The sequence below is a fragment of the Gymnoscopelus braueri genome (assembly GCF_963280865.1).
Source record: "Gymnoscopelus braueri genome assembly, chromosome: 17".
NCBI classification, from domain to species: domain Eukaryota; kingdom Metazoa; phylum Chordata; class Actinopteri; order Myctophiformes; family Myctophidae; genus Gymnoscopelus; species Gymnoscopelus braueri.
The window spans coordinates 18983396-18997172 of NC_137617.1; the positions used below are offsets into that span (position 1 = coordinate 18983396).

Genomic DNA, 13777 nt, shown 5'->3' on the forward strand with positions numbered 1-13777 from the left:
CCTTTAAAACTTTTCAAACCTTTCAAACCTTAAACCTTTCAAACATTTAGAACCTTAAACCTTTCAAACCTTTAGAACCTTAAACCTTTCAAACCTTAAACCTTTCAAACCTGTAGCACCTTAAACTTTTAACACTACTAATACTTTAACACCTTTAACACTTACGATAAAACTATCAATACTCAATACCCTCTCAACATCCTTAGCAATCCCACACTAACAGTACTTTCTAGTTATTATTGTGCTGTGTTAAAAAGAAAATCCACCACAGCTTTCACCACTGCACTTTGATGTTCCTCAGGTTTGAGCAGATCATAGAGATGCAAGTTAGCCCAGCATCAAGCACTGCAGAGAACAGCACTTTCTTCTCCGTTGGTTGTGTATTTGGAGCACTCCATGATCACATGCTGCAGTTTCTTCTTTCCCACATTCACATGGTCCATTCTCATGTTTCCCAGTGCGAGACAGTCCCCAGGCTGAAGCCAGCATCTAAATCTCAACCTTGTCATGATCACCTGTTCTCTTCTGTTGTTCCCCAGAGTGATGTTCCCTCCACTAACATTAGTTAGTGGAGGGAACTTTTGTATGTAGCAATAAAACCTTCCTCTCTCTTCCCTCTTCCACCTCCTGGTTATATTGTCCTTTCTTATTCTGTGGTACTCTGAGGCCCAAGGCTATGCCCACATCCACCTCCACATTATTTTCTTGCCACATCAACAGCCTCGTTGCCCTCCACCCCCACATGAGCAGGAACCTATAAAAACCCCACTATAGTGCTGTGAGGAGTTCACATATGAAGTCTGGCCTGACCCGTGACCCCTACAGAGCCATCAGAGCAGCAGCCCAATCAGAGCAGATGACCACCTGCTGTGTGCTGTGTGGTGTGCGCTTCAGAGTGAAGGCGCAAGCCGACACACGTTGGTGTGTTTTTGTCCAAATGTAATAAAGGCCTTATAAATCCACCCTGAGTGCCTGGACCTGGATTTCTTATGCCTTTTTGACATAATTTCCCCTCTCTCCTGAGTGTTGTTCCCTTCCATGAGCAGCGGCGGTTTTGGGGATACCAGTGGTGCTCCTGTAACTTATTTTTTCTGAATATCACCCGTTGGTTGTGGGGAAAACAACATATTTACAAAATTGCCAGAGTGCCACCTGAAAAAGTAAAAAAAACAACAACCTGGAAACGATAGAAGGCACTAAATGAAAATACTTTTACACTCATTTTTTAATTTACATCAGGGCCATCTAATATTAGAGCCAAAGTTGAAAAAGATCTGTAAACATGTAAAACCAGTATGACATCCACTGTGCAACTACGACAAACTCTCTCTTCAAGCTAATTGTCAACAACTGGTTGATTGGCCACTCTTTTATTTGGATAAAGGTTGCAGAGCAACTTGATAACGTAAAAAAGGCAAGTTGGAACAACACAAGATATCACGTGTGGATGTTAAGACTGGATCTGTGCCAATAGCCTTGATTCTGAATCAAAGTGCAGTTCCACAAAGCGACTTCAGTCATTTAAAGGGCTATTGTCTTTCCATTGTTGACTTAATTATGTATTAGCAAAGTAGAAAACAGTCCTCTCAGTTTAGTTCACGGTTCAGTGTTACAGTAGTAATATGGATTCTGGGGGATGCTCCATTTGGGAATGTCTGAGCTAGTACCAAAAGTCTATAAATAATAAGTACAGCAAGTAAGTACAATAAAAAGCATTGGCCAATATTACCAATCTGTTACCAGTGGATTAGTCTGCCGTCGTTATTCATTTTTGTATTTATTTTACCCTCTGTAAATGCTTCACGGTAACTATTGGAAATCAAACATAACATAAGTTATTTGCAATGATGTGATACAGCACAATGGCATCTCATTGGACTGAGGAGAGAGGTTGATTCACCGCAAGGCTAATCACCAGTCTATTCTTTAGATCAGCGGTTCTCTAACATTTTCATGTCAAGGACCCACAAATTGATTAATATTTGGCCGCAGACCCCTATCGGAAAGTATTGGGTGACAGGGCCCCCCATAAGAGAAGATGGTACACTTACAATTATACTTAAAGGTCGGGTCTATAATGCATTATAATCGCATATAAAATGTATTAGAAGGCATTATAACACTCGTTATAAATGTTTATAATCATGTATGACAATTTATAACGTATTACAAGTGCTGGTCATAATAGTGCATCATTATAAGCTCAGACGAACAGAACATTATAACTACCATAACTTGTTTAAAGTTTCTTTATATAAGTTGTTATGCATAATTATAAACCTTTATAATGAGTATTATGAAGCATTATAAGTGCATTGGAATGCATTATGATGCATTATAAATGTGATTATAATGGATTATAGACACAACCTTTAATTTAAGTGTTACCTGGTAGTTATAATGTGCTGCATTATGACCAGCACTTATACATTGTATTATTATAAGTTATAATACTTCATAAACCTTGTTTTAAGTGGGTATGCATGATTATAAACATTTATAACGCATTATAGACCCGACCTTAATATAAAGTCTTACCGAGAAGATTTGTCAAGACTGGTAAAAAATCTTTCCAAATTTGCCGAAAAAAATAATAGAGCTTAAAGGGATAGCTCAACCACCAAAATGCTTTTCTTCTATCAATTACTTACCCATGAAGCATTGAATTCACGTAGATTATATATTTTTTGTCATATTCTTGATCCAATATTCCAATATTTGATGAATTGAAGTAAACAGGAGGCCAAGCTTAACAAGAGCAGAACTACATTTAAAACATTCACTTATAACCTCTGCAGTTGTTTTGGAGTTTATAAATTATTTTTTATATAGTTTTGCCTTGGCCTACTTCGATTCATCCAATATTGGAATATTGGATCACTAATGCGACAAAAAAGAAGAGTAATTTTGGGGGTGAACTATACGTTTTTAAACTGTTCCTCACTTTGCTGGGAACCCCCTGTAACCCCCTCAAGAACCACTGCTTTAGATAGTGATTGACTGATTGGAGCATCCCTACTTAGTCCCAAATGAATGAGTCTTACTGCTAAAATCATCTTGGCAATAAGGATCAAACACAATGGAATGTATGTCGCTCAGAGTTTGGTCATGGGTATGTGCAGGCTGTTCCACGGGCCCATCCATAGTTCTTCCTCATCCGACTGGGTTCTGTCGCTAGGAGTCGGACAATCCGTGGGTTCGCTCACAACAAGTTCAGCATCACCGCCATCGCTGCAGTCATCCACTATGGCCTCGCTCTCCTCCTCTTTCTCCTCCTGCTCTCTCTCCCCCTCCCCACTCTCTCGCTCCTGTGTGTCCTGTGGCTGCTCAATGTTGCTCTGTGCAGCTTTCAGCAGGTTCGATTTGGACGCTATGCTTTCGAGGCCCGTGTTATTGGTGCTGCTCGAACCTAAAGAGACACTGGAGGGCCGAGCATTGAACGTGTTCAGCGTCTTGTTGTTGTCCGTGTTGGAGAAGGAGGAGGTGGCGGTGGCGGATGCAGTCATTCCTAAGCCTTTGAAGCTACGCAAACTGTTGTGGCCGCCGACCGTGGCCGCTTTGGGGTTGTTGAGGGGGATACATTCTTCTTGCGTGGCAGCCATTTTGTCAAGTTTCTTAAAGTGCTTGGCCAGCCGTGAGCTGAGGATGGGGGAGTTGTGTTTGAGGTTGTTGTTGGTGGTGTGCGCGTGTGTGTGCGAGGGACCCGTGCCGGTCGCCGAGCGCCGGGTCCGGATGATGGAGCCGTTCTGGGCCACGTAGATGCTGCCGTTGGCGTTACTGTGGCTGTTGAGGTTGGAGGACAAGCGGTTCCGCTGGCCCTCTGCTGCGCTCTCCTCACCCGTGGAACTGGTCTCATACTCGCGGTCCAACACCAGCTTGATCCGACGTTTCCTATTGCCATACTGGTGGGAAGGAAGGGCATACGCACGCACGCACGCACGCACGCACACACACACACACACACACACACACACACACACAGACAGACACAGACACAGACACACACAGACACACAGTAGATCAGCCATTTTTAAAAAGCCAACGTATCAAGTGGTTAACAATCATTTCAACCATTCCCCAATTTTACGAAAAGAGAACCCTGAAAAATGAAGCACTGCAACAAAACAAAATGAAACCCAAAGAGTGAAATACAAATACAATAACTGACTAATGAAAAGAAATAAGAGGAATACAACAGTGGAACAAAGAGTCAGAGCATAGAGGTAAAAAATGCTTATGTTTTCAACTGAAGAAAGTTGTCTTCATTTGAAAGCATTTTTTCCATTGTCGCCAAAGCATAATACTGTATCAGGCTTAAGTGATTGAGCTGCAACAGCAGTAGGAAGGACAGATGCTGACATGACAAGACAACTTTGCCATATTTATCACACAAAGAGCCACGCAATAGAGAGAAATGTAAGGTCACCAATTTTTTTTAACATATAAAATATAAGAGAAATAGACACAAAGACAGCAGGGAGAGATGAGGTACGATGATGGAGAGGAAGTACGTTCTCAAAGAGGCTGAGAGAAGACATGCGAGCCGTGTAAACTCTTCTCTGTAAATCACACTGAGGGAGTGGGAGTGAGAGAGAGAGAGATTACAGTGATAAATCCACTCAGGTAATGAACTGCAAACCCAGTCCAGGCATTTTCTGGAAGATCTTACTTGGTGGGAGAGAATCTAGAAGACTAAGGCCTCATTCTGCATTTCAATCGGCTGACTTGTTTTCGGAATCTTCTTCGTCCTCCTCTGAAGTTTCCGAATTCTCCTCTTCCTCTTCATTATCTTCGGTGATGGGTGAAAGGCCCTCCTCTTCCTCAGAATCCTCCTCTTCCTCGCTATCTTCCTCTATGCTTTCTTGCGAGTCAGAGGAGCGAGAGTGTCTAGAAGTTTTGGGCCTTCCACTGACCGAGCTAGAACTGGACTTTCTAGAGCTGGAACTCTTTGAGTCTGAACCAGCGCTTTCTGAGGTAGTGGTACCGCCATCTTCCTCTAAGTTGGCACTGCTACTTTTCCTACTACTACTTTTACTACTTCTACTACCGCCACCACTGCTAGTACTATGACTGCTACTCTTCTTTCTAGATCGTTCTGTTCCTTCCTCACTCTCAGACGAAACCTCACTCCCCTCGCTGTCCGACCCCCCGTCGGACGTTCCCTCTTCCTGCTCCGTTTCGGATTCAGACTCTGTCGTGTTTTTCTCAGTTTCTGTGTCAGAGTTGGTTTTAGACTTGGCCTCTTCATCGGATTCCTCTGTGCTCTCTCCCTGAAGAGACGAGCTCGGACTACTTTGATCCGAGAAGTTGAATTCTAAGGGAGAGTCTTTGTCACTCACTGCCGCTGAAACACTCATGTCTCCAATGGATCCATGTCTACGCCTGTTTTCATCTCCCGAACCCCAGCTCTCTCCCTCTCTCCATCCCTCCTCTCCTGCGTCTCCCACCCTGGCAGGTCCGTGGAGCCTTCGGGTGAGGGAGATGACGCTGAGAGCCTGGCTGAGGCGCTGCTTGCCCGACGGCGGCCTCTTGGCTTCCAAGGAAGTCTGGAAGTAACTGCCGTCGATGACCACACCGCCGTCCGAGGCGGCTGCTCGCCGAGAAGCGGCTGCTCCAGGGAGCTCTCCTCTGTCCTCTCTCCCTCTTCCTTCTCTTCCTCCGCCATATGTAACTCCACCATTCGGCATATCGCTTCTTTCACCTCTTCCCCTCGTTTCAATTTCTCGCTCACTTCTTCCCCTCGTTTCAATTTCTCGCTCACTTATTCCCCTCGTCTCCCATCCTCTTCCTCCTGTATCGTCCCTTCCTTTAAGTGTATTCTCTCCAACTTCTCCAACCCCTTCAGTGTCTGCTGTCCCTCCTTTCCCTCCTATTCTATCTCCTGCCCCTTTCTCAATCCCCAATTCTTCCTTAGACCCCCCATTCCTGTCCTCCATAGGTCCCACTCTGTTATTCCAGGGTGGGTGGGCAGTAGGGGGCTGTGCGGCTGGTTTACTCCCAGAAGAGAACAGAGAACTCAGCTTCCTCACAGCGTTGAGTGCGGAGGCAGCTCTGGAACCCTGGGGCTCTGTTTTAGTTGTCGTACCACCGTTTGTCATTTGTTTTTTGTCATGATCTGTCGTGGGGGGTCCGGGGGTCTTGAGGGGGGCACCATGTGGGGGCTGGAGGTTGGCAGGGTGAGCTCTGCCCCCTGGAACTGGTCTCCTCCCGTGCCCCAACACCTGTTGTCATGGTGATATTATTCCAAAGCCATGTCAACTAATGTATATATGCAAACATGACACATGTGAAGTATGGCAAACATGAAATAACACAACTGCAAAATGCTAAAATAATAATGAATAGATACATAAAAAGAGATATATAATGCATGCCTATTGATAATCATGTCTCCTCTCGTGTGATTAATTTGGGGGTTAATTCTCATGTGTGTTTCTCCTCTGAACCACATTATTATATTAAAATAAAAACTTGAGCTTGTGGATGTGCTATTTCACACATTTTGTTTTCATATCTATTTTTTTAAACTTAATTTTGAATACAGGACTTTTACATGTAACTGAGTATCTCTAAATTGTGGTATTGCTACTTTTACTTGAGTGAACATCTGAGTACGTCTTCCACCCCTGACTAACGGTATCCTTTTTCAATGCTAAGCTGCTGACACCCAGCTGTATCTTCCAGTCAATCACACTGGTCTCACTAGACGACTGCTTAGTCGAAGTGAAAGATTCAATTACTTTCTCCAGCTTAACTGCTAAAATTGAGAACCCAGTTACTGGACCTCAGCACATCTCCAGACGGATATCGACATATTTTGTAAAAGTTTTGTAAAAGTTAGATCTGTTCTGAATTTCAAAGACATTGGGGCTATCATACAGTACAAGCCTTTATCTTCTCCCTGCACTGCCCTTTTTATGTCTCAACCAAAAGATTTTTAGAGCTCCAGATTGTGCAGAATTCAGCCGCTAGGCTAGATCCTACACTGGCTGTCTGTACATTTTAGAATTAATTTCAACATTTTGCAAGATATTTAAAAATAAGCCACTTGATGGCCTGTCTCCTTGTTAGATTGTTTTTACAACGTTTGAGCCCATATGAGCCTGTGCATAGCCTGAGATGCTAAGACAGGGGCCCTGTGTCTATTATCTGAGTGTAGGCTAACGACTAAAGCCTAATTCAAGCTCTTTGCCATGTTGGAGTTGCAGAGGGTCTTTGAGGCAGATGTGACTTATATTCATTGGAATGCCTTCTCGTCTTTGAGGTGAGTGCGGAGCTCTGCAGAGGGCCTGCAGAGAGTTGGTACCAAGCTCTGGTCTCTTCTAAAAGAAGGAAGCTCTATGGACGTCTCTGCATGACCTCTTAGAGGTTAGGATTGCTTACAAGGAAAGCAGGATGATGGGTTGTCATTAGAGCAAGCTAGAGCCGTGGTTCTCAAACTTTTTATATTTCAAGGACCCCCATAACTCTGAGAGTGTGCAAGTGGAACCAAATGGACCCGTTCCACTTGTACACTCTCAGAATTACAGACCTGTAAGGGTCCATTTGGAACCCCGACAAGGACCCCTGAGGGTCCCTGGCTGGACCCAACTTTGAGAACCACTGAGCTAGAGGAGAATCTTCAATTAGTGACATCCTGCTCGAGGAAATCGAGCTGACAAAAAAAAGGTCTGTGCCAGCTCTTAAATGACTTCTTAAAATGTACTTTTATCTGACAACATAACATTATTCCCACTTTGATTTGGATATGATTTGAGAACATGTTGCATCATTTATTAATAGAATGAATGTAATTTACAACGTCACTACTATAATATTACTGAACTAAATTAGAAAAGGTGTTAATATATTATGTTGTGTTATGTATGTGTTATATTATCAACAGACTCCTGTGAGCTGCAGTACTATCATCACTGACTAACTCTAACTCATCTCCACTGACACGCACTCAGTGGTGTTAAGTAACTGTACATTTACACAACTACTGTACTGCAATTTAACAGTTCTTCAATGTCTTGATACTTCTACTCCACTATATCTTTTTTTCTCACTTTTTACTCCACTTTATTTATTTGACAGCTTTAGTTATTAGTTACAGCATATTTATATGATTACAATTAATCAAGTTATGAATCAAGAATCTTGTCTCATTTGAAAATAGCTGATCTACAAGCTCACAAACATGCCGCATTGCGACCTATTGTGAGCTTGTAGATCGGCTACTTTCGAATAGCCAAAGTATAAAATAGGACTTAAGTGGTTAATGATCACAATTATAGTCCAATAGCATGATATATTCTTACATATGAAGATGTAAACACAAATGATTGATTTACAAATGTACACACATACTGGGTCCTGCCCACAGTTAGTGTTCTTTTTCAGAAGGCACTTTCGCTACTTTAAGTATATTTTGACGCTAATACTTTGTACTTCGACTTAAATACGATTTTGAACACAGCGCTTTTATTTGTAACAAAGTATTTGTTTACACTTACTTGAGTATTTCCAATTTCCAATACTTTTAGTTCTACTCCACTACATCTCAGAGGCAAATATTGTCCTTTTACTCCACTTCAATTATTTGAAAACTTTAGTTACTGATTACTTTGTAGATTTTGATTATTATTACAAAACATACATTAACCACTTCAGCGCTATACACATTTCGGCATTTTGAAAATAGCAGATCTACAAGCTCACAATGAGTCGCTATGCGACGCATTGTGAGCTACCAATACTTTTGTACTTTTACTCAAGTAGGCCTACTTTTTTTATTCTGAACTTTTACTTGTAATCAATACATTGCAGTATTGATACTTTTACTTAAGTAAAACATTTGAGTACTTTTTCCACCACTGTCCACCACTGCACACACACTTCTTCAGTGAAGCTTCTTGATTGTATTCTACTGCTGCTGTTGTTGTGTGTGTGTTCATAGTGTTTACCTCTCCCTCAGAGTCCTGTGGACTGTAGTAATAACTGTTGTGTGTGTTCATAGTGTTTACCTCTCCCTCAGAGTCCTGAGGACTGTAGTAATAACTGTTGTGTGTGTTCATAGTGTTTACCTCTCCCTCAGAGTCCTGTGGACTGTAGTAATAACTGCCGTCATCGTCCACCACCACTTCTCCGTATTCATCGTACAGGCCTGCAGGAGAGATCAGCTTCCTACGGCTGCCGTACTGAGGAAGGTCATAGCTGCAGGCAGAAGGGTATATGAAAAAGGAGAGAGCGTTGATGAATAAAACATTGGTGTTGGAATAAGACATGGGTGTTAAACTTGAGATTCTCTCCGACACTCGAGACTCAGAAATTCAAATCTGTCTCCCTCTCTCTACTCTCACTGTCAGTCTGCCCTCGCTGCCTCTCTTGGATTCACCAGCAGAGGGCAGTGCAGTGCAACTAATGCACGGGGCTCCCAAACTTTTCAGCTCAGGACCCAAAAGATACTGTACATTAACCACTTAAGACCTATTTAAAAAGAAATTACACTGGCAAATCTACATGATCACAACGCTATCTTCAGTATTTTTTATTTTTTTATTTTTAATTAATTGACATTTTTGAAATATTCTTCTTTTGAAAAGAATACACATAGAAATGGGTATGTGAAGCCAAAATGGGTCCGACCCATTGTTTGGGAACCACTGGTATGTAGCATCACATCACCGCTGAGCATACGCCTCAAACTCCTCAAACATAAACTGTGGGTCGGCACCAAGATGCGTCATGGGCAGGCCGGCATCCCAGGGGGAGGTGGGGGGGGGCATCGCCCCCTCAACCGGACCATCTCACCCCCTCAGTCAAGACTGGCAGTTAAAAAAACACACCTTCTGTTACTATAAAAGCGTTTCGGCATCAAGCCTTCCTCAGCGTGTTAAGAAAGTGGTCAGTGGTGATAGACTGATAGACAGACAGACATGACAAGGACTTCAGCTGCTGTCTGTAAAAATACATAATAAAAAAATATATCTCACACGCGCTTCGCGCGCGCACCCCCCTTACTTACGAATCCATATCAAGCTGTTATATTACTCATTGTTTCTTTTACAGTTATTTTTAACAGTTAAGGGGACACTGAGAAGGATCTTAGCTTAGCTCATCCATTTCAGTACGATACGCTTCTAAAAATCCATAACACAGTCTTTAAAAACATGGAAAACAAAAGATTACATCTTTGTTTTACACGAGGTTAAGAATGAGTGTAAATATGGATTTTTAGAAGCGTATCCTACACACACGCGAGTTTGTGTTGATGTTGCTCTAAGCCACCAGCATCTGGGCCATTGTGTAATAACATGGCTGGCTGACTGATTATACTTATGTTAGACTAAGCGGAATTAGAGTTGAGTGTGTGTGTGTGTGTGTGTGTGTGTGTGTGTGTGTGTGTGTGTGTGTGTGTGTGTGTGTGTGTGTGTGTGTCCGTCCGTTGCGTGTGGAAGAGACAGATACAAGGATGACTATGTACATGTGAGAGGGAGACAGAATGATAAAAATTACACAATGCATCACAGATGGCAGAGTAGGTGCTCTCTCTCTGTCTCTTTCTCTTACTCACACAGAAGCACACTTGAGCTGTGATTTGTCTTACTCTTTGGAGGCCGTGTGAAGCTCTGTGATGCTTTTATGTAGCGTGTCTGTCTGTCTGTGTGTGTGTGGGCGTGCGTGTGCATGCGCGCGTGTGTGCAAGATATTGCAGTTTCTTATGAGATGGCTTGACAGACACAGACAGACACAGACAGACAGACAGACAGACAGGCAGACAGACAGACAGACAGACAGACAGACAGACAGACAGACAGACGCACACAAACCTCCAACACTCTGTGATGACAGGCCAATCACATTTTCAACCCAAAAAGGAAGCTTGAACCTTGAAATTGACTTTTGTGAACTTCTTATGAACTTGTGCAGTTTGAAAGTAACAGCAAAGTAAGATGATGCAGACCAGAAGCATCTGCTATATCGCCGCTGCCGGGCGGAAACCTCATATCTCCATAACTTTAAATGTTTTCTTCCGTAAGTTTATGCCCTACTTCATCATACTACTGCAATGACACTGACCATGATAGTGACCATGACAATGACATGATACTGACCATAATACTGGTCCAGGGCCGGATACAGAAATTATTAACTGGGGGGGCATTAATAAATGCTGGGGGGGCGGCTTCCTTTTTTTTGTGTTTTTTTCCCAGTTTGTTTGGCTGTTTGTGTATTACTGCTTCCTATTGTTCTTTTGGGCTGGTTTTCCTAGGCTTCTTTCTCTCGCAATATCTGGCAACACTGCCCATGGAAAATCAGGGCAGAGGATTATTTGAATTGTGCAATGATACATGATGGAATATGATTAAGGATTATTTTGATTATGGTAAGCTCACATTTCATATCATGACATAAATGTAACTTTCACAAAAAAAAAAATGGGGGGGGGGCAGTCAGGGCATTTGGGGGGGGCATTGCCCCCCCTTGCCCATGCCTAGATCCGGCCCTGTACTGGTCTATGATACAACAAAATATTTGGATGAAGATCTGTGTGTGATCAAAACGTTGAATCTAGCAATAAATAGTGGAGCATCTTTTGCCAGTGTGTGGACCTTATTTGTCCTGCACCTGGGCACTTGGATGTGCGTGCACTATCCTTCCTATACTGACCATGAGAGCAGTGTCACACAAAAGTAGCACAAACAGCCGATCTACAAGCTCACAACGTGGTGCCATACGACGCGTCGTGACCTTGTAGATTTGTTGTTTTTGCTATTTAACAAAAATGAAAAAGTGAAAGTGTGTCTGTGGCTTTTATAAAGATTGAACCAATGAAAATAATTAATAAGAGCTTGTGACTAAATAATAACTACATTGGATCCATAGGAACATAGGTGTTTCTTTCTCCATTTTCCTGAAAAGTTACTGTTTTCCACCTAATAGAGACGATTATGAAGCTTAAGCTGGAATGTGGATTTAACTGGAAGGACCAGGCTGCTCTATGGACATGTCAGCATGTTTCAAATAGTCTCCAGAGCAGTGGTTCTCACAGTGGTGAGACTGTACTTAAAGGACGACGTCACCCATTTTCAACTTATCTTCATATAATTGGTCCTCACTAATGCTCACGATAAAATTGTAAAAAAAAAAATCTACTCGATCTGTTTCTCATAGGAGGTCTGTGGACACTCCAGAAACCCGTGACATCATCGTTAGGCAGGATGTTTTGGGGGCTTTTCTGTGTTTATTATGGATAGTTAGGACAGAAAAAGAGAGAGACAGGGAGTGGTACGCCGCAAAGGCCATCGGATTCGGAAATCGAACCTGTGACTTGCCGTTAGGATGCAATAGAGCCTATTTGTGATGTGTGCCTTAACCATTAGGCCATCAGTGCCCCACCTTGATATTCTGACTTGCCCTTTGGCGTGACTTGGTAACTGACTCATGAGCTTTGTCCAGTCTTGATCACCAAGGCAAGGCATACTGCCTAATAAATGATGTGATTGTGTAAAAAGTGGTGCAGAACGCATGCAACCAATACGCTCATGCTCAGCGGTCTCCCTATATCCATTCAGTAGGGCAATGCACACAGAAACATGTAATTCACAGCATCTGGCATCGGTGAATATCCAAAATAAAAGTTGCAGAGCAACTGTGGCAGATTTAGCCCTCAGCCAGTGCGTGTTACATCACCATGGAGCCTCAGAACTGAAATGACCTTCCTCTCTCACTCCAGGAGAAATTGAAAGGAAGAATTGGCTCTATCTCACTACACTGATGCTGCATACTGTACCGTATACACTGTAAAAACCTGAGTCTTACGGGTCCATTTGGTTCAGGATTTTACAGACTGGCTTTGGTTTAGCTTTGGGAAGAGCACCCACTTGTTCATTTGAAACATCACCACAGAAGTTAAAACTCAAATAAAACAATAAGCAGACAAACATCTCATGAGCGTGTGTGTACACAGACAAGACGGTATGAACACACGCATGATGGCATTCAGTCGACAGTCGCGCGCGCCACACACACACACACACACACACACACACACACACACACACACACACACACACACACACACACACACACACACACACACACACACACACACACACACACACACACACACACACACACACACACACACACACACAGGCGTAAGCAGACTAACCCCTGTTCATAGTTGTAGTAATCTTGTGTGTAGTAATCCTGGCCGGGGTCGATGCCTGACTCCATAGACAACTCCTGTTAGATTTACAGACAGACAGTTAGCAATGACACACACACATGCGCGCACACAGACAAATTCATAAGCATAAACACATATTATACTGTGTTCACAGTTCACACACACATGCATGCTCACACAGTGCACACAGCCCTTTAGTGCCTAGAGAAGTGTTCAGGCAAACATCAAAGAGACTGAGACAGAGACACAGAGAGAGAGAGAGAATACCTCTGGTCTGAGGAGAGAAGGTCTGAGAAGTTGCTGTGTCTGCCAGAGAGACAAATAGGGGGAATGACAGATGATGAAAGACAGAGAGAGAGAGAGATCAATATCATGGGATATTGAGCAAGACAAGACAAACAAGTTGAAGAGCCCTTCCTCTCTTAATATGATTCGCTTGGATGGCAGCCATGGTTATAAAGTCGGTGCAAGTTATTGGCAAACTTGATGTGATAGCAAAAACAAATTGTACAACCAGCTGCATTTTATTTGATACATTTTGACTAATGGACATCTGATTTTTTCCCCTCTTTTATACATTTGCTTCCTTTCAAAATGAAC

General features: G+C 42.8%; 1 protein-coding gene across 1 annotated transcript in view; it reads right to left on the minus strand.

Moving 5' to 3' along the window:
* Positions 1-2726: 2726 nt before the first annotated feature.
* LOC308104748 (protocadherin-15-like) overlaps positions 2727-13777 on the minus strand; it is a 249305-nt gene continuing 238254 nt past the window's right edge. The window contains exons 37-40 of the mRNA XM_080455256.1: positions 13445-13483; positions 13160-13233; positions 9069-9198; positions 2727-3902 (exon numbers count right to left, since the gene is read on the minus strand). Of these exons, the coding sequence (XP_080311382.1) occupies positions 3096-3902; positions 9069-9198; positions 13160-13233; positions 13445-13483 (1050 nt within the window). The 3' untranslated portion in view covers positions 2727-3095. The remainder of the gene's footprint in view (positions 3903-9068; positions 9199-13159; positions 13234-13444; positions 13484-13777) is intronic.